General features: G+C 41.7%; 1 protein-coding gene across 9 annotated transcripts in view; it reads right to left on the reverse strand.

Annotated features, from left to right (window-relative positions):
* Window positions 1–1,291: 1,291 nt before the first annotated feature.
* The window catches only part of LOC130173421 (rho guanine nucleotide exchange factor 9), a 39,924-nt gene continuing 14,714 nt past the window's right edge, over window positions 1,292–26,501 (reverse strand). For 3 of the 9 annotated variants that reach the window (XM_056382687.1, XM_056382685.1, XM_056382689.1), the window contains 10 exons: window positions 16,119–16,298; window positions 15,302–15,391; window positions 13,833–14,033; window positions 11,543–11,722; window positions 10,920–11,152; window positions 9,775–9,904; window positions 8,272–8,403; window positions 6,166–6,409; window positions 5,700–5,768; window positions 1,292–3,558 (listed from right to left, as the gene is read on the reverse strand). In XM_056382687.1, coding sequence (XP_056238662.1) covers window positions 3,383–3,558; window positions 5,700–5,768; window positions 6,166–6,409; window positions 8,272–8,403; window positions 9,775–9,904; window positions 10,920–11,152; window positions 11,543–11,722; window positions 13,833–14,033; window positions 15,302–15,391; window positions 16,119–16,298 — 1,635 coding nt within the window. In that variant the 3' untranslated portion in view covers window positions 1,292–3,382. The other 6 variants (XM_056382691.1, XM_056382688.1, XM_056382692.1 and 3 more) reach the window with 6 other exon arrangements.

Below are 26,501 nucleotides of genomic sequence, written 5' to 3' on the forward strand. Positions count from 1 at the left end.
AGTGCCTTTCATTTCACCTATCAACAGTTCAGTCTTTGATTCAGCATGAGGAAAAGGTGTTTCCCCTCTACTTGACAATAAATAAAAACAGAAGCTACAACCTGTAATGTGAAGTGAGCAGGAGACAGGTGGACAGAGAAAAGAACTCCCTTTAGTGAGATGGTATGGGTTCACACATGAATGGTTCCACGTTGTGGGAAAGAAGATAAAAAAAGAAAATCCCATTGGAAGTTAAATGAAACTAAACAATCTGTTAAGAATTGTCTTAAGTCTCATGCAAAATATTGGATGCCACAAGCATGCATTTACCTGGTACTGAGGTCTACCGCACGCTAGAACTGGAACAACATTCGTCTCCAACGCAAAATACCAATATCCAAATATATGATCTGTTCTTTTTACAGTATTTACAGTGTGTAGCTGATAAAGGTAAAATAGATGATTCTTTTTTTGATTCATAACTCACTGTTAATAATATACTTTGAAATGTGAAACCTAACTTGACTAATGAAAATCTGTTTCCTACTATATATTCAAATTAAACCATCTCTCAGCATGTTAAATAGATAAAGGAACTCTATGTAGTTTCTAAACGTCTGAAATAAGAATTAACTTCTTTTTGTGCAACAAAATTACTGCTATGTACGTGTGATATAATATAACAAGGTGTTTTAAAGTGTTTCAGTCAGACAGCACAGTATCTACTCATGGAAAAGGCCTGACCTCTAAGTTTCTGTCCGAGTTGATCTCATGCACCGGGGAATGAGGAATCCCCATCGTGTATGAGAGAGAAAAAGAGAGAGAGAAAGGAAGAGAAAGAGAAAGAGAAAGAGAGAGAGAGAGAGTGAGAGAGAGAGAGAGATGCAAGTCCCACACTGAAGGGAAAATACATGACTAATTCAAATCTGCCTGTGAAACTGAATAGATAATCACTAGTGGAATGCTGGAAGGCACTGTTAGATAGCATCTCTCCTCTCCGCAGCAGAACGGGCCAGCAAGTGCGCATGATTATGTGTGTGCGTGTGCGTGTGTGTGTCTATGTGTGTGTGTGTGTGTGTGTGTATGTCTTTGTGTCTATGTGTGTGTTAGCCTGAATGTTGGTACTGGTGGTGGCGTGGAGTTGGGAGGTGGTGGTGGGGGAGCTGGGGATGTGGGTGGGGGTTGGGCGTAGCACGGGACCTGAGGTTATCATGGCCTGGGAACCATATCTTTTTGCTGTGCCAGACGAGGGAATTATCTTCCAAAACAATCTCACTGGGAGCCATCTCTACAGACACCAGCAGCCAACTCACCCATTTCTCAACTTTCTTTACTGAAACAAAACATAAATTACACAACATACAAAGCAATTCTAAGGTCTTTTTTCCAATAGGTTATAAGGCCTGTAAGAAGGCAAACAAATGACATAGAACGATATATAACTCTTTCATATCACGTTGCAGTGAATAGTGAAGATATATAATGATATATCACATTGCACAAGTTGTCATACTGTATATGTACTGTCCATCAGGTGATATAATTCAACACAAAATGTACTTCTGTATCTGAGGTCAAAATATGATAACAAACTATGGACAGATGTTTCACTTACATTCCAACTGTAGAAAAGAATACACCTTCATGATGTGTGTAAATCGGTAGTTTCTCCTCCGTTGATCTTCTCTTTCCTAACGCCTCAGTTGAAGGACTCTATGGCGAGGATCTCTCTCACAGCAGCTTCGGGGACTTTGTTGAAGAATCAAATCAATCTGAACAGGCCACAGTCCTTTGCAAATCACCTTAACAGTGCCAGCGCCAAGTGCCAGAACATGGATCAGATCTGGAGAACAATGTGACGGGGAGGGGGTGCCAAGATTTGGAAGCTGCAGCCTTTAGAAACGTATGAATCTGTCAGAGGACACCTGCATGCTACAGATTAAATTCACCTTTCTGCCGTGTACTTTAAGACTGATATGGTCGACCTGTTCATTTATAATGTCTGCCATTTTTCTGACCATTTCCCCTTGTGCTGGTTAGTGTACTCTCTAATTTCTCACACTGCTGCATTGCTCCTACTTAAATGAGAGAAAAAGTACTCCTCAGACTGAATATGTGCTGTGCTTTTTACAGTGTGAGCAATACAAAATAATTAAGTCAACTGATGGAAGTCTTTTTTTTTGTTTTGTTTTTACAGCTGATATGAAAAAGATATTATTTTAGACCTTGGCCAATGCATCAACTTCACTTTTAGCTCTCAGTGGATTTCCAGAGGTAGGCTGTGCTCTTTCCAAACACCCAGTGAGCTGCCAGCACAGTGCTACAGGGGTGGTCTCTGGGGAGAGTGGGGGAGGGGCTCTGACACAAGGCAGGTGAACCGTATAGCCTGCCTATCTCCTGCTCCCAGCTGTTTCATCTGAGCGGCAAGCTCTCCGTCAAACGCAACCCACAGCCCCTCGGCGTGATCGGATATGAATACCCTGTCAAAAGTGGTTGGTGAAAGGACGTAAATATTCTATTGATGTTCCGACTATTGATTTGTTCCCTGACCCGTCATATCATAGCCAATGGCAGGTTTCCAAAAGAATGAAGCTCTTCCTCTGAGAGCCACTGACTCACAGAGGCTTGAGCAGGTGGGTAGAGAGATAGAGAGGACAAGAGAGGGATGCAGAGAGGGAGGGAAACGCTGTGAATGTCAGACTCGGTGAAGAGAGGGCTACTATATTGCAGACAGCTAGAGAAAGGAGGATGGAGCGTTGAGAGTGAGGGGGAGATCCAGATGCAGACATCAGTAGAGCAGAGATGGCCTGACCAGTCTGTGATCAGCGGCGGGATGGATCTAACTCAGAGGTGGCGCTGACGGTCGAGCCTCACAGGTCCTTCCCGCGCCACAGGTGGTAGCTGAGGCTCGTCATTATTCAATCTCACATTCAGAAGAATGCAACAAGCAATCTCACATAGCAGCACAGCAAGATCTCAGCTTTTGGACACAATCATACTCTTAGGAGCGACCTGGCTTGGCCTTGTGTTTCTTTCCAGATGATGGAATAAAAATGAAATCATATAACAATCTCAATAACTCCAGGACATTCAGATGGCGTGAATATGCAGAATCCGAGGGAAGGAGTTCATGACAGTTGACTCATCTGGAGAAGCATGATAACTAAGAACGTTACTAACATATATGAATTGTAAAGTTTTTTTTTTTTTCTCAATTTTTTAAATCCAAGTCTTCAGTCCTCTTGCTGCTTCAAATCACACTCTATATTAACATTGGTCCTTAACTTCGGAGTCTCTTGGGTATGTGTGTTTTTTTGTATTTTTCTTCATCATGGGACATGATCATCCAGTGTTTAGTGCTTCTAAGAAAAATAGCTGGTCCTTCAGAAGAGTCTGTGTATCTCTATTTCTTAAATGGAGCTAATCTACTAAAATTCTGCCAGAAAGGAGCCTGGCCTCTTTTGGATTGACTGAATTCAAAAACCTCTCCTTGTGCCATGTCCTCCGTTACCTCATACTGCCCCGCACTGAGGGGGTCCTGGGGGGGTGGGTATGAGGGGGGCGTGCACCTGTTTACACCTAGGGAGGCAGGTGCAAAAAGAGCAAGAAGGGTGTGAGGGGAGGGGGGGGGGGCAAGGAGGCAGTGCAGGGCACAAAGCAAAAGAGACAAAGAAGGGAGGTGGATAGCAAAGAGGAAACATTGTCAGTATTGTATCTAGAGCAGACACAACAACACAACATCAAGTCATGCTTCCACAGAAAACAGGCACAAAGACATACAAAATGAGCCTTCAGTGTTAACATTCCTGCATATTAAACCTGAGATATGACACATCATGATCATATGATGACAGCTGAATTGGAAGAAAAGTGAAATTCAGCTCTAGCAATGACACAAGGGAGACTAAAGATGCTATTCAATCAAACTCTGTGGCAGGCAAACAAGAGAACTAACAGATTACATCTGATACAATGATGACACCAGGCATTTGGACAAGGGACACTGTTCTTCCATGTTTGTTGACAGCACTTTTGTTTGAATAGCACCCTCGACACTTGAGAACACAAGAGTGGCGAAAATAGAGCCAACAGAAAGCTGTTAATATGCGTTTAACTACGGTCTACAATGTCATTTAGCTACAGTCTACAAGCATCACAACTAGTGTAGCTAGTGTAATTAAAAATTAGATACAATCAATATTTGGAGATGAAATATTCAAAAGTTGCCATGGCATCTTAGAGAAACATGAAAAGATGAGAAACAGTGTCTTTTTTTAGGGTTTTTTTTTTTTTTTTTTGGCCAAACACTGTTTTAGCAGTTAGAAGGGTTCATGTTATTTGTGTTAGTGGGACCTGTTGATTTTGGATAGTCAAGATAATGCTTGTAAACAGATTGGACAGTGACTGCATGCTCCAATGCCAACGTTAATCACAACACCTCCCAATGCTGCTTAGCAGTTGCCATGGCATCTTATTGTGCTAGCTCTAAGGAGAACTCTAATGTATATACCTTTATCATTTTCAAACCATGTCCATACAACATGGCCCTCTTTCTCAAGATGAAATCTATAAATGAATCTGAAATTCAAGAGAGTACTTCACCTTGTGCCAGCCATGTACACATACAGCACTTAGAAACACACAACATTTACTTCTGACAGACATCTACAGGGATCCTAACGTCAGAGAGAACATTCCAGCAGTGGTCATTGGTTAATCAATACCTTAATGGATGGTCATGCTTATTGTGAAACTGGCAATAGCAAGAACATCAGTAATGGTAAATGTACAAACATCTAGCCTAGCACTAAAATGGCTAAATCTTAAAGGATGATACCAGCAGTTTGAGCATGTGGGTCCTCTGTCTTTGAGACATTGTCAGAAACTAGCATCCATGAAAAGCTTGTTTGACATGTTTTTCTGTTACTGAGATAGCTGGTAACTGTTGGGGTTTATGTTGTTGCCATAATGTTGTGTTACAGTAAAACAGAACATGTTTAATAAAAAAAAGTAATTAAAAATAACATGAATACCCTGATTGTTCTCCTGACTTCAAGGTGTCAGGACATTCCATTGCGCTGGATAACACAATACAAGGTAAAGGCACCGTGTTGTACAGTTTAGACGCTGTAATAAAACATAGTATATCAACTATACAACACCTGTACACCTCAGAAGTAAGTATAAACTTACAAGGCTGAGGGTATTCTTTGACAATCTGGATGTTACTGGAAGTGAAAAGCACCAACAACCACCCTAACTCAAAAAAAGAAAAAAATGCAAACAGTTGTCTGGGATATTAAATCATTTCAAGACAAGCGTGACACAAGACCCGCATGTCATGAACACTGGTATCGCCCTTTAAACTCAATAGTTCATGCAAACAGCCCTCTGTCTTTTCATTGATGCTTAACAGCTGTTTTACAACTCATATCAAGTCATCCTCATATATGGGCTGACAGACATTTATCTCAAAGGAAAAATATTGAAAGTAATATAGTGTAGTGAGACTGCATGAATTCACTTGACTTTTCTAGCTTACTCAGTACACGGCTAGTCTAGATCCATTCATAAACAAAGAATGCGTGTTTAAAAAAAGTGTAGAAAGTAAAAAGAAAAAAAGAGCAGGTTAAGGGAAGAGTAAACAGCGATGAGAAGACAGAGCACAGCAGCGAGGAAAAAAAAAAAGGAAATCACCTGATATCTTCTTGTTGCCTCACCTTTCTGTTTGGTCACCTTTCTCACTGTCATGGCCGCCTGCCGCTTCTGGTACTCAGAGATCTCAAAACCTAAACAACAATAAGATTGTATGTTGGACAAATGTTCCACAAAGAGCATGGAGATCATTTCAAAAAAGACGTAATAAGTTGCAAGAAGTCGCCTTTTACTTTGGCTTAAGAACAGCTGAAGCATTGTTTAGCTTTAGCTTTTCAAAACAGTAAAGCACAAAACCACATTTTGACCACAACATACTACATTTTGACTGTGATCCAGCCAATCAGAGCTACGGGCTGATCTACATCCTCACTTTGTGTACATTACACTGGGAAGCTCGTGTTTTGTGCTAAAAATGTCCCGTTGTACTGCGCTTCAGGAAATACAACATGAAGCTCCAGTGCCCATTGTGAATGAAAAGCACCTCCCCGCTTTTCCAAACAGGGAGGGGCAGAGAGGTGCGTGACTAACCGATTTTCTCATCCTCTTGCACCATCTTCCTCTCCTCGTGGAAGGCCCTGAGCCAGCGGATCTTCTCCTCAGGCTTCTTGGCCAGGAAGATGTGGATCTCCTCGCTGTCTTTGTTGCACAATTTGAAGGCGTTCTTCACACTGACGTTGAAGTCATCGTCACGCCCGTCTATGGCGTCCCGCACCTCGTAGCGATCCATGTCAATGCGGCCCTTGTAGTACAGGATGTCCCGGCGTATCAGATCCTGGGTAAGAGGAGAGAAAGATGTCCGTTAATGTGTGTCTATGTCTCTGTGTGTTTGTGTGTGCTGAACCTTAGAGGTGTCAACAAGCAGCCTTCCCTTGGTGTCCTGAGAGCCTGTCTTATGCAACCTTTTCCATCTGCTGCCCAAACATACAAACACCTTCCACACACATTGGGGGATGCCAAATTTCTCAGTAAATCTGTTCCTCACTTGGTATCACAAAAAATGAAAATAGAAGAAATACTATCATAACAGAAGCTCTTACATAGACTTACACACGTACAATATAATACACAACAACACAACATTTCTGTAATATGTCATATTTTTATGTTTGTTTTGCAGATGCTATGTGACTTTATAATGCTCCGTCTTTGTTGACAGACTTTCTTAATATCGTTTTTGATCGTAGAACCACTGTAGCCTCATAAAATATACAAAACAACTATGAAAATTTTATGAAATTAATAAATTTAATTTTAAATGTTTTTCAGCTACACCAGCACAGGGGCTGATACTAATGATTATTTTCATTAACAATTTATCTGCCAGTTATTAATGGATTAAACGTTTGATTGAAAACTGCACATCACAATCTCCTACAGTTCGGTGTGATGTCTTGAAATTGCTTGTTTTGTCCAAAAAATATTCAGCTGACTGTCACATACGACAAAGAAAAGCAGCTAACTGTCACACTGGAGCAGCTGTACACACACAATGTTTGGCTCTTTTGCGTGAAAAATGACTTGCATTGATTAATCAATCCTCAAAATAGTTGCAAAGTAAATTTCTGCCAATCGACTAATCAATTAATTGACTAACTGTTTCTGCTTTACACCAGTACATCAAGTACAAAAAAAAGCATAACTTGATGTAACTTGTAAGAATAAGACTGCCACATAAAAATAAACCTTCGTCGTGACCATTGCCTCAGGACCAAATAACATCCAGTCCCACTCTGAGGTCAAGGAAGGGAAAACAAAAAAAGGAACCGGAATTTTTTAACAAGCATGCAGAGACAAATCTGTATTCATGTGCTGATAAGGAAGAGATGATAGTAAAAGATGGAAGACTACATGCAACGTGCTACTAACACACCCCGAGGGCTGCCATTATACATGTTATACTGAGGATGCTGAAGTAGGAAGTGTAGAACAAAGACTAGAATTCATAACGTAGCGTGTCTTGGAGCTTTGGACTTTATTTATTGGACCAGAACAGCTAACGCACATGTGTGCAGACATACTGGAGTTTATATTTGGTGCCAGAGATGTTCAAATGTGATAGAAGGGGGGAGGATGAGGACAGACGGAAAGATAGAGACACGGAAAGACAGTATATTAATATGTATCTTTTTTCTGTGTGTGTTTGTGTGTGTAATGGGGAAATGATTTTTCTTCTGTGTGTACACATGTGCGTGCCTGTGAGGATGCAGTTATGCAGCCTCTGTGTGTTTTTGTGTCTAAGTGTCTGTCTGCATCTGTGTCTTTGTCTCTGTGTGCATGTATTGCTGAGTCTAGCCGAGCGTGAACATCCGTCTGACAGGAGAGCACAACCCTGGTGCATTAGAGCCCAAACTACCACAGCTCCATTTTGTGAAAGGTGCTGAGGAGTTGAACGCATCTCCACCGAGTGCTGGTGTGTCTCATGCAGGATTATGTAATCTATTTGCAGCTCTCGAGTACGGCTGAGGAAGTCACATTGTCTTCAAGCATCTCCGTCACCCGGCATGTGATATACACAACTTTCAAGAAAACAGGCTGAGGGTGAGTTTTAGCTTATCAGCTCATTTTCAGCCAACAAAGTCTTCAAATAAAAGGAAAGAAAGTGAACAAAGAGAGAGAGAGAGAGAGAGCACCTACCTTCTTACAGAGGACCAGCTGGTGATCAAAGAGGAAGAAGACTCGCTGCTGGCTGCGTCCATACGGCTGATAGATCCATGACAACTCCCCAGTGTAGATGAGCTCCGAGCTCCTGTCCAAAATATCATCCCCCTAGACACACATGCGCGCGAGTGCGCACACACAAACACACACACACACACACACACACACACACACACACACACACACACACACACACACACACACACACATACAGATACAGATACACAGTTAATAAATACAATCAATCAGTTTACTCATCTCATCCTGTGAAAACAGTTGATATGGTCTTCTGTGGCTGAAGCAGCTTTGTCAACTCTGAGAAATTAACCTCGATGATGTCATAATGATGTCATCAGGGAGATGTCAGCTTGGGCTTGGAAATTACTTTTTTTTTTTTACAGAGAGCCTACTTTATAAACTGGGACATAGAGTTAAGACATGGCTGTGTAACAGGCAGGGGAAGTCTAACAAAAAATGCTATCAAGATGCATTATGGGAAATACATGCTGCTGCCTTTGGAAGCTTGAACCATACTAGAGGCTAAGGCTGTGTCTCAATTTGGAAAGTGCAAAGTATGGAACGCTGGGATCCCCGATGTATTTTCAACTTGTGAAAATGGCAGCTGAGGAAAGAGGACACATTGTTGGCGCTGATGGCCTCATTCCCATGTTGCATGGAACAGGTTGCACACACAGGAAGATAAAATGTTCATTTTTAACTAAAGTGAGCAAACAGCTGGCAGATGTTTTGGCAGGCAACAATCAAGGTCAAATGTTGTGATCGTCATTTCATGTAAGTGCCGTGACTACTCTGTCAAAACTCATGCACTACACCAGCATGTACAGAGTTCACGCGGTGTACTACATGTAAGGGTACTAACATAATCCAGATTGAGCCTTTTACAAGAATCCTAACTTTGTTAAATATAATATTAACTTTCTGGAATATCCCTTTAAATAATGTTGAAAATGAATTTTTTATTGTATTATACAAGTTATCAACACAGGGTTATGTATTGGTCTGAAAGATGTCATTTTCAGTTTGTTAAAAAGAAAAACATTTAAAAAATTTAAAAGCATTTCAAGCATGAGCAAACATTAAATGAGATATTTTCCCAAAGCAGACTTGAGGACGTGTAAAGCTTTCTACATTTAGTGATAGCGACATTAAGTAAAATCTCTCTCTCTGAAAGCTTGATGGTCATGAAAATGTTTGTTTAAAAGACAAAATATTATAACATATAATTATAAAATATCATTATAGTATCAATATGACTCAAGCATTTTAAACACAGAGATAACTGGGTAAAACTGTCCGGGTTTGATGATGTATGTAGTAAAATGTAAGTTCTTCCATCCTTAGGAAAAATCTGTAACTAAACACATGGACTAACTAGACTAGACGAGATTGAGCCAGTAAAACAACATTGGTGGACACCAGATGCTTTGTAATTACGCCACAGTCAGAACGAGCACATACCTCCCAGTCCAGAACAGAGGCTTGCCACTGGGCGATCTTGTCGATGTTCTCCAGCCTCCTCTTCCTTTCGTTGATCTGCTGAGTGACGTTCCGCATTACTGCCAGGGCCGCCGCCACGTATCGATAGTCACTACGGATACAATGTGCACATAATTTATTACTGCTGTAATCTTGCAGTAGTAGTAGAAAGTAGCCTATTAGAGACAGGGGTTATAAACTCAAGTAACAGCTGTAAGTCTGCTTGAGCACAGTCAAAATAACACACCACTACTTAATTCCAATCAGCCATTTTCTCTGACTACAGTTAACTCTGACTGCGTCTTTGCTAACTGAGCTGGATTTATCCCTCTGGCTTAGATGTGCTACGGATCCAATCCTCACTTTGGAAGATAATGCGTGTGTGTGTGAGTGTGTGTGTGTGTGTGTGACAGTGCTGTGTGTGTGACAGAGAGCAGGCCTATATCTGGCAGATTCTCCACAGCTCCTAACAGTCAAACACTGTGATCTGGCAGGCCTCGCTGGCAGAGCTGGCACCTATCCCTCTCTGGCTGAGAATGCGTGGTTTGTGAATGACCTGGAGCTGGCTGAGACACGCTGAATCACTTACACCATGTTTCTGTGGGTTTGCACGCATGAGTTTGCACATCTGGATGCTCGCATATGCGTCTGTTCACGAGAGATCATCTGCAAATGTTTAGATTGTGTATTGTGTTTCTGAGCTGTGCATGCAGCTTGTGGAACGTTGATGCTTGTATGTGTGCCAGCAAAAGCCCAAATTCATATTTAATCTGCAATCTATTTATATACAGAGCTCTACACAATGATCCCATGGACATGCATCGATATGAAAATTATCTGACTTGCTTATGAACAGCAGCACTGTCGCATGGATTCCTTCCATTAAATGTTGTCCTCTAAAATATTCACAGACAACAGGGCAAAACAACATTTATTTCAGTGCATGCATAGACGAGCACCGCTTCAGCAGAATAAACCCAACACCTGCAACAGCTGCATCACAACACGATGCATCTGCAGCACAATGACGCACCAGTAATAGATTCTTTTTAGAAACAAATGAACTGGCCATCAACCAGCAACACATTAAGCAGATTAAATGTGATCTTGGCCAGGGCGTACAGTACCTGTGCTCCTGTGCAGTGTATTTGAGAAGCTCGGCCAACTGGAGTGGATATTTGCAGATTTTCTGGACAGGGGTGAGCAAGAAGCCGTCTATGGCGATGTCAATCATTTGCTGGAGGAGGCGACAGGCCTCGAAGAAGTGCTGGTACCTGCCATCCCTCATCAGCTTGCTCAGCTCCATACAGGCATCCAAGTGGTTGTTACAGTATTCTGAATAGATCCAAAACCCATCTTGCTGTAGAGTAAAGGACAGGGGAGGAGCATGATCAATGAATCCTCCTTGCAATAAAACATGCTGGGGAGAAGCCGATATGTACAGAGGAACGGCTATGGTTGCTAAAATTTTTATTAAAGCTGTTTTCTCAAGATCATGACTTAATTATCTCGTCATCTTGAGATAAACTGTTTGCTGGTGACTTAATTATCTCCACAACTTAACTGTTATCTCAAGATGACGAGATAATTAAGTTCTGATTTTGAGATAACAGGCCTAACACAATTATTAGCAATTATGGCTGCTCTTGGCTGGACAGTGTGTAAAAGTCTATTCATTTTTCATCCAAATTTTTTATCAGAGCAAAAAAAAAAAAGGGAAGATACTTATGATAATACTATTTGGACTTACGTGTTCTAAAAAGCATGGTCCAATTTCAGAGAGGTGCGGTTCCTCTGTGTTGTACTGTTTCTCCAAGTCTCTAACAAAGCCCATCTGGAAGCGGTAGATGTCCTCGATGTTGCCAAAGATGACCTTGAGCTGGTCATCATTGAACATGTCCACACGCTTCCTGCACTGGCGCAGGTAACCCTGCAACAATACGATTTACAACAACTGTGAGGTTTTCAAAGGAGATACAGTTTAAGTACCAGTTCCTATATTGTGATATGGCTGCAAGGCCATGAGTCAGAAAAGGCTACAGAAATGTGCAATCTTCTCCTCCGCTTGTTTCATCTCATCACTCTCATCCCTAGTTTTGTTAATTCTTTGTAATAAACATGTCAAGTCATTCTTTAAGTAGAATTCATTTGAATTAAAATGAACTATGACTCTTTTAAAGAGTCAAAAACAACTTTGTGTAGGTTGAACTGTGGTCCCAATTCGTCAGTCCAATTCTTGTGGTTAATTAAATGCCCTGAAGCTTTGGCCCTGAAGCTTTGGCACACCCTGAGGCTTTGGAAAAGATCTGCTGTAAGTGGTAGGTTTTTGCTATTTCACACTCCACCACCCACAATTCTCTCTGTTGTCTTTGTGAAATACACACGCTAAGCCTTTTTGTTTTGTTTCTGGAAGTCAAGCTAAATCCAAATAATCTAAATTAAAGCAGTGATGAGAAATGTATGAATGTTGAAGACATGTTTTCAAAATACTAATAAGAAGAAATGATGGGTACATGTTGTACATTATGATATGAAGCACTTCTGGCATTTTAACTTTATGTGCAAAACCTAAAACCTTCAACCCTTTACTTTTACCTATTTGAAAGACACAGTTTGAAAATAGGTAAATCTCCCCTTTGACTGACTTGTTCATATCTATTTCCAAGCTATCAGGTATCAGTCAACTCTACTATTATACACCTCTTGTCTGTGCATGTTTATGGCAAGTTGGAAAATGCAGAATGCTCTTACAGACAAGAAATGTAGAGGTGAGAAAGTTATTAAAAATATTTTGAACCATTACACTTCACCTGGAATACAGGTATGCAGAGGATTAAGATGATTAGATAAGCAAAAATTTGCGGAGAGTCCATGTGATGCAAAGCTTTTTTTGCTCTGTATTCTGATACAACTGCTATGCAACTAGCAACCATGCAATGGCTGTGCTGGTGACAAATAGCATTTTAGAAACATCTGCTTCACCTGAAAAGCAGAGTTATTGCATCTTACTTTAACTTACTTGTATGTATTAATGAATATTTTCACATTATCAGCAGGAAGACCAACTGGTGGCAATGGACTGATGTACTTCACAGTATGTTAAATTGTTAATGCTACTAGTTAGGTCTATAACTATATGTAGAATACTGTTTGATTATGACTATGGCCTGCTAGCGATCAAAAAATAAAATAAACATATAGCTTGTTGGTCATGACATGTCATAATTAATTAATCAGTCCATCATACAACAATCATTATCTTCTATTCCCATAGTTATTTGTTTCTGCTAAACCAATTATCATCTGGCACTGCTACCTCTTGACTTCTTGACTTTAATGCCATATATGTAAATTATACAGACAGTACATTAAAACCTTTTATAGAATGAATACTTTATCTGTACTGTACTGTACTGTACATGCAGACAAGTATCAGACTACACAGTGGACTGACAGCCATGTTGGTGAAAAACTTATGAAAAGTATGTATGACTTCCAAGAATTTAGGAATTAAATTGTTAAAATGTTTGAATGCTTGATTCTAAATAATATGTTGAGTTTTCAGATCCTGATGTAGGTTTGGGTGTGTCCTGTTTTGAATCCTTATAGAAGGCTTTCCATGCTGAAATGTAAGAAATGAAAAAGGCTTTTGTTTAATTTTATTAGGTGTGAATTCCAGCTCGTCACATCAGCATGATTCATAATATAATGACAAATTTAATCTGGACCAAATCACTCCAAGTGTGGCTGTTGTCACTACTGTGTACAAATGACATATTGTGTTTTCACATTTAAGAAAAAGATTATTTTTGGAGTGTTTTACAATCAAAAGAAAAAAAGAAGTAGGTCTGGAAAAAAAAGTGTGAATGTGGGAGTGTTAAGAATTCATCCTAGACCCTTGTGTAGCATCAAACTGCCTCTTCTCTCTCGTGCTTCAGTTCCTTACTGTTTACTTTTCCTACTGTTCACTGGTTTTAAAGCATGGCTTTATAGCTGGATGTAAGCACGTGTGCAATGGAGGATGTATGTGTTTTTCGTACCTCACAGATGTCCTTGAGGTGTTTTATGTAATGTCTCTCTGTGCTCATGATCTCATTGATGACATTAGCTCTCATCTGGTCTCGGTTCTGGAGAGGCGACCCCAGACACAGGCAGTCATTGGTCGGGTCCAGATGTCCATTCTGCACCTCGCTGGTTCCCTCAGCTGGCTCTGCTCCCCCATCCTCCTGGTTCACCCACAGCTGGGGACAAATACATTCACACACACACACACGCACACACGCACACACACGCACGCACACGCGCACACACACACACACACACACACACACACACACACACACACACACACACAGAGCCACACACACATGCACTTGAATATGAAATGTGCACAATTAAGTAATAGGTGTATGAATCTGATGAAAAAAGTATTATTAAACAGATGTGTTTCGGTATTAATATCACAAAATCTTTCCCATAAAACTGGTACCACTCACTCTTCCTGGGCATGAATGCACATATCACACAAACACACACACACAAACACACACACACACACGCACACACATATCCCCATCACATACATAAACACCCATTTCACACACACAGAGCTTCATTTAGAGGGTGTCTGGTAGTTTGGACAGTGAGTCAGACTCTTGGTCTAGCATGTCAGAAAGGTGCGGGACAAACTGCCAAACACTCCAGAGTTTAAAATAAGCCTCTTTCTGAAACTGGTGCCCAGAGGATATTTAATGCCCAACTCTGGCCCTGTGTGTGACTCCCCTCTGCACATACACATGCATATACACACACACACACACACACACACACACAAACACACATCACACAACCTCAGGATTTCTTCACGCAAGCATGCACTCACCAACACTCACACTCACACACACAGACACACACACACACACACACACACACACACACAGACAGATCCACACATATAGTGTATTCCACTCTCGCTCATAGAAAGGGCCGAGTGAGCGTGGTTTCAGATGCCCAGCAGCCAACACCTGATGACACACAGTTTGCCAAGAGAACATCAAAGAACCGACGGGTAGAATGCCAAACACAAGATGAGAAATGCAGCGCCACAGACAAGCAGAGTGACGGGTGGTAGAGCACTGACTGCAGACGAGAACTAGTTGCGCAGCATTTAGACTGAGAAATAGTCAGAGTCAATAGTAAATAAGAGTACTGAAGAAAATGATCCATAATTGAAATGGAAATAACCATGGATGTTAACAGGAACATTGAGTCCAAAATACATCTAATTCTATGTGATTGCACTTGTATAATTTGAGTATAGGCCATCAAGAAGACATTTAACGTTATCTTTACTTTTGACTCATCAGTTCTGCCTCTCTATCGACCCCGTTGAGGATGATGTGATAACGTCATGGGAACGTTAATGTTTGGTAATGTTGAGGGTACGTTGCGTGGACAGACTGGAGCGGGCGGGCAGGCTGGATGGGTAGATGAAGCTGGGAAAACGCACCTTTGACGTGGTGTTTTGGAACCGTGGAGTTGCTATGGGGTTGATATAGAAAACCTGTTTTGTTTGGGGCTGAGGAGGGTGGGGTTCCACCTTGGAAAGAGAGAATGACAGAACAAAAAGATACTTTTTGGTTGACAGTCAGTCAGCCTGTCTGCCCTGCCCTCTCAGGAGTGAATATGGAAGGGTGGACAGGTGGGAATGGCCATGAGGAGTGTCCCGGGAGGGGGGAGTGGGGTAGGGGGGGTGGGGGTGGGGGGTGAGGGGGCTTATCTGCTGTGGAAGCCTCCACCTACAACAAGGATGCTAATTCTCCAATCATTCAATAAGTTAAGTGAAAGAAGTATGGAATAACATATAGTAGCTGGATCAGTCCTGTGTTAATGCAGTGTTGGGTTTAGTTGAGCTCAGATATGGGTGATATCATATAATCACAAGGTAAGTGAACACGTTGTAAATTTAAGTTGATTTCAAGGATAGGAGTTGAAGGTGATGCCAAACTTAAAAAAGGGGGCTCATCAGCATCTTTGTTTCGTTGTCCCTGAACACCAGATAAAGGCTCTTAGCTAGCTGTTCTCTGATCTCTTGAGTGTTATGTATTATTAAAACAAAGCAGTATTCAACTGTGTGTAAACTGTGTGTGGCACAAGCATATCAGTGTGTGTTTTTGTGCATGTGACAAGATACTTGTGCATGTGCACCTCCCAGTATGTTTATTTATCAGCTTTTGTGCATATGTTCATGTGCCTCCATTTCTGTGTGTGTGTGGGTGTGTGTTGTGTCTATGGTCGCTGGCCAGCCATGGCTGCAGCTAACTCACCCGTACAAAGCTGGCAGGGAACCATCCTTCCTCCTCGTCAATCTGGCCCCACCACCAGTCCTTGTTGGAGGCGTCCAGCACCTTGATGACGTCACCGGCCTTAAACGCCAACTCCCGGTCCGCCATGGTTACATGGTCCCATACCGCCTCAGCATTGACGATTGAACCTCCACTTATCAACTGGAGAAAGAGGAGGAAGAGACAGGGCAATGGCTTATGTTTTATTCTGATTAATTGAAGCCACTGTTGTGGAAACACCACTAAAAGAGCATAAACATCACTGTAGACACTGACCAATAAATATGGACCCACGTGATCTAAAACAGCACATAAAACAAATTTGAAAGTGATTGTAATACAGTACTCAGCCTCATTTTGGCCTCAATTTGTGTAAATTCTTGTTGTTAAACCCACTCAGATTACTAATGGATGCAAATACACACCCTCAAAGCCAGGGCCCACTGGCAGCTTAGGGATTGCAAACAGAACAACACAATAGCTAACACAGACCACAGTGTACAACACAACAAAATACAACAACACAAAAAAGGCAGAGCCATTAGTGGAGAAACAACACAGCATTCAGAAGCACAGCACCAATCTCCACACAGGGATCGTAATTGGCCCATTATGACATTACAATAATTACATGTGTTAATGTAATATAAATGCTGAGGAGCAAACAAATGTGAAGGGATAATCTCCCTTCCTTCATGCTGTCACCAGGGCTTGCTATTTTATCTGCAGCACAGTCTTTGACAAAACATGAAAGGATGACTCATCATATCTTTTCTATTGATTTTAACATCATGAATGAATAATGTGGACATTATGCGACACTGAAAATAAATGTTTAAATTGTGCAACTGTGTGCATGTACGTTAGTAGACTATTGTTTGAGGTGCATGCACTGGATATAGTCTGTAAATGTACGAAAGCCTGTCAGGTGATCAGTATTCTTTACAGGGATTTTAGAGGCTAAAGGTTGTTCTCATTAAAGGACAGGAGACAGCGGACAATGTTCCTGAGAAGGACCTGAGTCTGACATCATCCATCTACCACACAACACCACTATCCATCACACTGAGGACTTAGCTCTGTCGCCCTGAGGCATGCATACGCACACATGCGCACACTCACACGTGCAGCCACGCTTTTTTATGCATTAAACCTGGGTATGCATCTGTGGCACAGCTCCAACTGTTTGTTCCAATTGTTCTCTCCAAAGTAGTGTTCATCAGCATTCTCCAGTCCTGAGCTAACCATGCATCCAGTCCCTGGGGCTGTGGGCAGAGCAGCCAGCGCTAACCAAGCCTGACAGGAGCTGCTTAGGCTCTAGGTAAAGAGTTATCAAAAGCCTGGAGACAGGTTTGTCACATGGATGGACATGAAATTAGTTCTTTACTTGTATTAAGGCTTCTGCATATTAATATTGAGCTAGTATTATTTTTTAAATGGAGCAGGAGATGTTTTCCCTCAGTCATTTAAGATTGCTTTGCCTGTTTTAAAATGAAATCCCTAGATGAGAAAACCTTTTAATATGCACCTCATCACTCCAGCACAAAAATGCTATTCTACCTTCCTGCTGATGCGGTGTATTTGGAAGAACGTTCACGAGAAACAGCAGATTTTGAGTGTGTATGTGTGTTTGTTTGTATCATCTGAACCCCCCCCCCCATGAGGCTCTAAGCTCTCAGACTCAGCAGCTACGTTGCCCCTTCAACCTGTAGACAAGCATACCTCCCTGATGGTTTATTGAGACAGCTACAGGGGATATAAGCCAATCAGGGCAGAGGAGTGAACATAGAGGAGGGACGTCCATGCCTGGAAGGGAAAGAACAGCCGTAGTCATGGCGACAGATGAGGATGCTTCACTGGTATTGACAAGATGATGGGATGAAGCAAGGACACTTCAGGATGCACCAGAATATTTCCAAATTTAGGTGTGTGAGTGTCTCTGTGCTTGAGTAGACACGGACAAAGAGTGACCACTGAATAAATGCAATATCACTCTGTTATCTGCTATTAACATGACAAACCAATCACATTGCAGCATTCACTAACATGATCATCTCCATGTTGCTGTAAAATATAATAGTGTGGGCCTCTGCATGCAAATTTTAGATCAAAGACGTCTCTGAGTGGGATGATTCAATCAGGTATCACATAGGGCTGGGAGCTGGGGCAACAATAGCGCCAGTCTATATCTCAAAGCTCTCCACTACAGGAAGAGAGGAGGATTACCGCAAAAACATGTGTCACGCTGCCATGGAAACAGGACCAATGAATAGTGCTCAAAAAGATTAAAAAATCATTGTTGATTGAGGATATGGAATTTGATTTAAATCATTTATTAAACAGAAAACATGCTGGCATAACTAGTTGAAGCCAAATCAGTTCTGCTTGACCGTCACCATCTGACATCAGGACCTCTGTCTGAAACAGCACCCTTAGAACAGATGAGCCTTGCCCCCCCCCCCCCCCCCCAGCACCACTCCATTTTCAGCCCCATTCACTCCAAGCACAATCTCTCCAGTCCCCATCAATCTGCTGTAATATGGGCAACAGACAGAAAGAGCGAGGGAGAGAGAAAGAGAGAGAGAGGGAGAGAGATCCATTCACAGCCAATGTTCCTTCTTGCTCAGTTCTCTCCTTCCCCTCATCCTTCCATCTCCCTAATGAGATCAGCACTGCCCTCTCCAATACATTGCATCCTTTTTCCCTCTACATGTCTGAATAAATTAAAAGCATTACATAATCAATCTTCCCAATTCCTGCCTTAGCACCGGCTCCTACCTAGCTTGATCAAAAGGCATACAGTAAACACATAGACACACAAACACAGAGAAGTCCTGCAACAATACTCATTATTACCTGTGTGTCTACCAGCGGTAATGACCTGTGTCATCATTATGGTTACAATGCAGTTACAACATCAAAGATCAGAGAGAGAAGCAGTCGTCTTTCAATCGCAAAAACCTGTATTTGGGTCAATGCAAATGAATGCAGAGGAATCTATCCCTATATACGGACATATATGACAATGCTTTCTCTATCATATTCAAGCACTGAGAAGACTGACAAGGAAATATGTAAGAGTAAAAAGCCGATTCATTGGCTTATATCATCTTTGCAGCACAACACATCAGCATTCACTGCACTGGCAGCTCCACTGCATTCCAACATCCTCCTCTATCTCTAGCCATAGCACAGCTGCACCAAAGCACCTACAGCAACCCTGAGCAAACACACACACACGCCTTTAGCCAGCCTTACCATGTTTGTGGCATGTAACTGTTCAGAGAGTGTATGCATGGAGAAGTCCGGTTCATACAATCATGATAATTAAATCCCTTTTGGAAGCGGTCGAGGTGATGGTTCTCCGTGAGAGCTGAGTCTGAGATGTCGAGTAACAAGGTGCTGTATTCCAGAAAGAGGCTTCTCAATCCGACGCACTGAGTGAGTCTCACGGTCCGTCCTCCCTGTGTCTGCCAACCCTGTTATGTAATACACTTATACCCTGAGTCTGGGAGCCAATCAAAGATGCTCTGCCTAAAACCGGTGAGAAATACACACACATCCTCACACACACTGTTGTCTCGCTCACACACACCATCCGCACATTGACACTTCTGACTGCACAGCATTTAACAGAACTCTATTAGAAGGCACCTGCCCTGGAGGGAATACAAATGTGTGAACACCTGGGACGTGTGCAGGACTCAGACTCAAAGAGGAACCACAAATCACACCCACCCAAAACTATCTCACACACACAAATACACACACACTCACAACATGTTCACATGTTTACATGTGAACACACATCTGTAAGTAGCACTGTGTTGTCACTGCCAGCCAATTGAGCCATAATCACTATAGTATATAAGATTATGATGTGATGTTTACAGTCCTGTGGGGGTCCCCGTAAGGAAATCTGTTTATGCTTTCTACCACAGTGATGAAAACACCGGCCCACATGCCACAGCATGTGATGAAGGTATCTATGTTCATAATACATGGCCACCAAACATTTTTTTCTACACTTACAGTACAACATTTACCACTTAAGTAGACACACACAAAAAACACATAGCACTTAGTCTGAGTGTGAGAGAGCACATACAGTATCTTCAAAAAACCTAGCCAGCCTGCCTTCACTATTAATAGGACTGTCATGGACAGCTCTGGGATAGGCTTTTAGAATATCTATTTCTGACATCCATTCAACATTCATGACACCTGCCTCCAATCCTTTATTAGATTATGACACTGCATGTGGAAGGAAAGGAAATTGGCATTTTTTATCTCCATCTGACAAGCCTTTTCACTTGGAGGACATTTCATCTGTAGGAAATATGCACAAACACTGATACATCTTTTAATCAGTCACTTTTTAGTGACCAGGTGTAACAATGTGTGGGTTTCAGAGACAGGTGCCACATTGAAATGATGCAAACGGGGGGTGGGGGGTGTGAATGTTGTGGGCTATGAAATGGGAGCTGAGTTTAGCTGCATCTAAAATGGGGGAAACCTGGAGTGACGGAGGCCCTCCTTTATTAGGCCTAGCCCTGCCTGCTATTGGTTACTGTTCAGATGAGATTACAATGATCCTCCATAGTCTATGATCAGCAGCACAGACTTCTCACTTGCACCACTATTTGCTACAAATACCACATTTACTTCAGTGGAGAGACCACTGCTCAGCTATCAGCTGCCATATTGTAGATGTGGCTACAGTGGAGCACAATGGAAAAACAAGTCCTGACGCAGCAGCAGGCTGTGGTTAAAAACAGACCATCAGATTCATTTTGTCATCTAAAATTCAAATAAATTATTATAGAATAATGGTAATCCATGCGCATAATCCACAAAATACAACATGGAAGAGAGAGGGAGATCGACGTGGGGTGGTGGTGGGGGGGACATATTTATATGCGGGGATATGAATTTCCAGTCACCACAGAAAAGGTAAGAGCATCACAGATCTGTATCCGCACAACTACGACCACCACCAGACAACACTAGCTATCACAAACGGTGAGAGGACACAAGACATAACGAAGGATTGGGGAGGGGGGTAACAGAAATACATTATGTTGTACCAACGTCATTCATTTCAACGCGTAGCCGTGATGGAGCGCCGGGTGTCCCCGCTCTCGACCAACGCGCACTGCCTTTCTCTCCTCTCCTGAGTGAAAGTGTGGTGCGCTGCGAACCGGGCCCCAAGCGCAGATCCATTAACGAGTACCGAGGATGAACATCAACAGCACGTTCACAAGCACCAGAACCGCGATCACCGTAAACACCGCGCAAGTCTGGACATCCAAGGCCATGGCGCAGTGCTGCAGGCCGATGCTGAGATGCGCTCTCAGTGACGGGCGGTATTCAGCTCCCCCGTCTAGACATGTAGCATCAAAGCCACCAAGAAATCCACCATTACAGTTAGGCAAGAAATGAAAAAAAAAACGATGCCCCTACGCCTCTTCACACTACGCGATGTAATTCATAAAGGCACGGGAAGAGATGCATCATCCTCACCATCATCATCGTCATCAGTCTGCACCGCGATTTCTCCCCGCTAGTCAACACCTGCCGGTGTTTCGCCTCTTCCCCTAAACCGACCGACTCTCGGGCCAATAGATTCTCACAGCAAACAAGAGAGAGGCTGTGCGCAGGCTGTTCGCAGCTGCCGAGCTGCCTTCCGGTGAGTGGGGACCAGGGAGATCGGCTGTGAGGCTGAGAGGCGGTCCTGTATTAATACTGATCAGCGCTCCACTGCAAGACTACCGGCATCAGCCATCACCTACAGTCGGGGGAGGGGCACAGCCAGCCCCTCGCTGACTACATCGACCACAGAGGCCAGAATCATAACCTCATTCATCTCCCACCCCGTCTAAAAATATCACAGTGCCGTGGTGATTTATTATTTATCATTAACAGCCCGTGATGAAGGAGAATAAATGTCAGAGTAATGGATGAAATTTTCTCAAAGTGATCACCACCTTATAATTTTATTGGCATAATGTCAGTCTTTTCTGCTGCTGGTTTGTCTGTGGCCAGGCATCAGTCAGATACAGTAAGCCTAGTTGATCTGATAATCAAGCAGATTTACACTCTGTATTGCCACTGGTCAACCTGACGAACATCACTGATGCAAGCAGCAATCACTTCAAGGTGCCTTCCCTAGCAATGCAAAAGTATCTCTACATGAAAATCCAAAATGTTTCATGAAAACATAGTTTGGATCTCTGTTTGAGGCTAAATTATTACATTTTCTCACATACATTTTAATATAGGCAGTTCTAGACCAAATTAGGTTAGTGTATCACAACTGCATTGTTGCTATTGTTATGTTTAGTAGTCCTACAAATGTTAAATTCAATTTTAGGTCTGTAGCTCAGTGTCTAGAGTCACAGGTCGACCTTTCATTTTGTGATCTGGCAAAATCCACAGGGTTAAGTTGTATTAATCAATTAATAGTTTAATATGCTTAATTCACAATATACCGGGCTTACAAAAGGTAGATTTTATAAAAAGAATCAATACAGCTGAGGTCAAGATGCTGTATCCTCACTCAATCCCTAGTACAGGTAGAGTTACAAAAATGCTGGATTTCCCATAATCTAATCCCTCTCTAACTGGTGAGCAACCATGTCTTTCAAACTCCACACCTCCAGTTTGTAACACAGGCTGTCTGTTATTTATCACAAAGAAAAAATCTCCTCCAGAGTCAGAAAACTCTTCCATCTGTTTTTACAGATGTAAAAACTGTTGTTGTACTCCCTGGGACTTGTAAACAGATCTTGATGTGTAAAATCATCAAAGCTCCTCTTTAATTTGATAACTATGTATGTTGTAACGAGACTAGGATCAAGTGCATTTCAATGTTTGTGGATACATCTTAAAAGTCTTTTTAATTGTGTATGCTGAAGCATGACACAAGTACATACACAAACACACACACACAATCCTGGATTTATACTACAATATTTACTTAAAACTGAGGTAGGGAAATGCCTAAACCACCAGTGTTGCACATGTGATTTCAACTGGTTTGTGAGACTGTGCCAACCTCATTACCACTGTTGAGATGCCCTTGAGCAAGCTGGTTAACCTCAAACTGCCCTAGTGGAGTTGCTTGGTGTCCCAGACCAGACTGTGGTTGCAGAAACCACCTCCGGACATGGAGGTGTGTAACTGTGTGAGTGTGAATCAGGACATTATCTGAAATGAAGCATAGGACTCAGTTAACTTACTCTAAATAAATAAATGCACAAAAAAGGCTTAGTTGAAAGCTGAAACATGCAAAGCTCCAAACCCGCAACAAGAGAGGGTTTATATGCAACTCTCTAAAATAAACCAAAGCCACCAAATTTGTGGACCATGAAAAGATTGTCCATACTAGTCCATACTAGGAAAAATGATGCATGTAACCTCCTAAGTCCACGACATTATGACAGACACTTTACAAAAGAAACTACTGTAAAATAGAATAACAATTACATTGTTACACACATTAAAAAAACCCATATCACTTTGGCCCAATATCATTATAAAATTTACAAATCAGCTCTATGAAGGTATTACTCCCTTGAATGAATCATGTGTGCCCATACATTCTTGTAGCAGTGGAAAGTGAAGTTGCAGGTTGTTGTGAATAGTCTGCTCAATCAGACAGGACAGAAGCTGTAGTTAGTTTGAAATCATGATGATTAGAATAGATTTTAACGGCAACCCAGCTTCAATAAAAATATCAAAACGTCAGAAACTTCTCAAATCACTCCTGTAGCTGTACATCTGTATGCTCAGTATGAGTCAAGTCTTCACATTTGCACCAGAATATGGATAATGGTTCATTCTTTATGCTCATTGCTAACATGTTCTGAGAGGGATCTGTGGATGTTTGGACATTTTTTTCCACTATGAAACTGCCGTTGGAATCCACAGTGACCTTTGTCAATCCAGCTGATGTACCTTCCAAAAATACAGGATGAGTTCAGAGCGTTGTTTTCGGTGCAGTACTCCTTTAAGGCTCAGTGTTGTGAGTGAGTTGTGAGTGACAGGACAAGATGGCCCCAGTTCCCATCTGATGCACGTGTTTGCCATTGGCGTGCACATCATTATTTTGGCCTTCGTGTTCACAATGATACTTAAGGTGAACATTGTTTTACACACGAGCGCATCCATCAGGGCCTGCAGCGCTTGTCCTGGTGTCCGCGCCTCCTGTTGTTGGCAGATTATGAAAGGAGTACAACACGATCATGAATGAATACATACAGGAGAATTAGCTCGGTTCATTCCCCACACTCCCAAACCAGCCACCACCTAGTCAACCATCAAACAGCACACACAGACACACACCCTCTCTAATCTACACAGTCTTCACATTGAGCTGAGAGCTTTGGGATGGATCAAAAGACCTCAGAATAAGTTTAAAAGAATAACACTAAAGGAATGTACTATATCAGTATTTTTAAAGCCATAAATAATTTCCAGGGCACTTCTGCACATACATGCTGATAAAAGCAATGGCTCCTGAAAGCCAGGCTTTCAGTGAGTTGCAGAGAGCAGTATGAGGCATCACAGCTGAGATATGACAACCGTCCTCAAACAAGCTTTTTTTTTCTGCTCTGTGCTTGTGTGTGTGCATGTGTGTATGTGAAACGCAGAGTGAGCAGATTACATAAGCCTGCCCTACCTCTGTGGGCTCTCTCTCCAATCTCCCTGACATTTAGACAACAAAGGTCACATCTGAAAGTCTAAATCTGCACAGACACCAATGCTAATATACTCATACATATACAGAAGAGAGGCAGAGTTTTTAAAAATGGAAGAATATCTCCAACCAGCGGAGAATCACATGTTAAATAGCACTGAACTTAAACTCACTGTGCTTGAGTTACATGAACAACAAGCACTGATGCAACTAGTTAATACAATTTGCATCATGTTCAGGACTGTCATTATTGTCACGGAGTCGTACTATTATAACTGGGATGTGACTGATAATCACCCTTGAATCTTTAAATTCAAAATAAATAAATAAATAATTTCTATGCCAACAAATTCCAAAAACTTCAGAAAACAAAAAAAAATAGGACCACCTTAGAAGTCCAATCTAGAAAATCACAATTCACAAATTATGACATCAGAAATTGCTGTGGTCTCAAAGAATTAATCATCAGTGCAACCTCCATTTACTGGAAATTTCCCGAAACTCTCAGTCACATCCCATGGTCTTCATCAGCTACTGTATATAAAATAGTGTTTGGTCAACACTTTTTTAAGACAGGTGTAACAAAATATAATAAGCATTAAGTATTGTATTGTATCATGCTAATGTTCATGTATGTGCATTAACTATATTGCACTATACAACTAGTTTGATCATTTAAATCATTTTTCAAGCGAAAATGCTGAACCTTGCCTATTTCCAGCTTCTCAATATTGAGGACTTGCTGCTTTGTCTTATGTATTAATAAATTAAATATCTTTGGGTTATTGGACCATGGTTTGGACGAAACAATCAATCAGAGGAAGTCCAAAATTGTGCTGGGAATTTTTCACAATTTTCGGACATTTTATAGATCACATGAAAGATTAGTCAATTAATCAAGAAAATACTCAGCAGAATATCACTAATGAAAATAATTGTTAGTTGTGGCTCTAATTCCATCCAATTGTTCATCCACTTTTCTACTTTATTGTCATCTATCAAGCTAAGTGTCTAAAGTAAAGGAAGCAGAGCAATGCAGAAGACTCCGCTCTGTCATTGGTCTGTTTTAAATTTTCTACACAATTGTGTATGTCCACTGCACTTTCAAGGCGAGATGTCTTCGTAAATGTGTATGTCAATCCTCACTGACCTCCTCACTGACCTCCTCACCGGTCATGAAGAAAGACTTACAGATAAAACTCCTTGTATCTGAAATCACATCCATTCTGTAACTTCTCTTAGCCTGAAACCTGGCTAGGGTCAAAAGCAGATTAAAAGGCAAATGGTGAACTTTGCTTAGTGCCTCTGCCCTCTCCTTATCATCGGAGTTGTAATAATTTCTATTACTGCAGCCACAACACCAAATTGACAGTCAATCTCATGATCTCACCCTTCACCCTCTCATGTGAAAATGACCCTGAGCCCCTTCAACAGAGGCAGCTGTTCACTCTCTTGACTGGGACATCTTTTCCCCGTGAGAGAACTGCTCCAGCACACATCACAGACCATGGTCCAATTAAGCCAAAGGGAGAAGATCATTCGCAAATGGCAGAGGCCGATCTAATGTCATCAAACTGGATTCTCTCCAGACCGCCAGTGTGCCTCAATATCCCGTCAATGAATATTACAAACAGATGTGAGCAAGTCGCATCTGCAACACCTTC

The sequence above is a fragment of the Seriola aureovittata genome, chromosome 8, assembly GCF_021018895.1.
Source record: "Seriola aureovittata isolate HTS-2021-v1 ecotype China chromosome 8, ASM2101889v1, whole genome shotgun sequence".
Lineage (NCBI taxonomy): Eukaryota > Metazoa > Chordata > Actinopteri > Carangiformes > Carangidae > Seriola > Seriola aureovittata.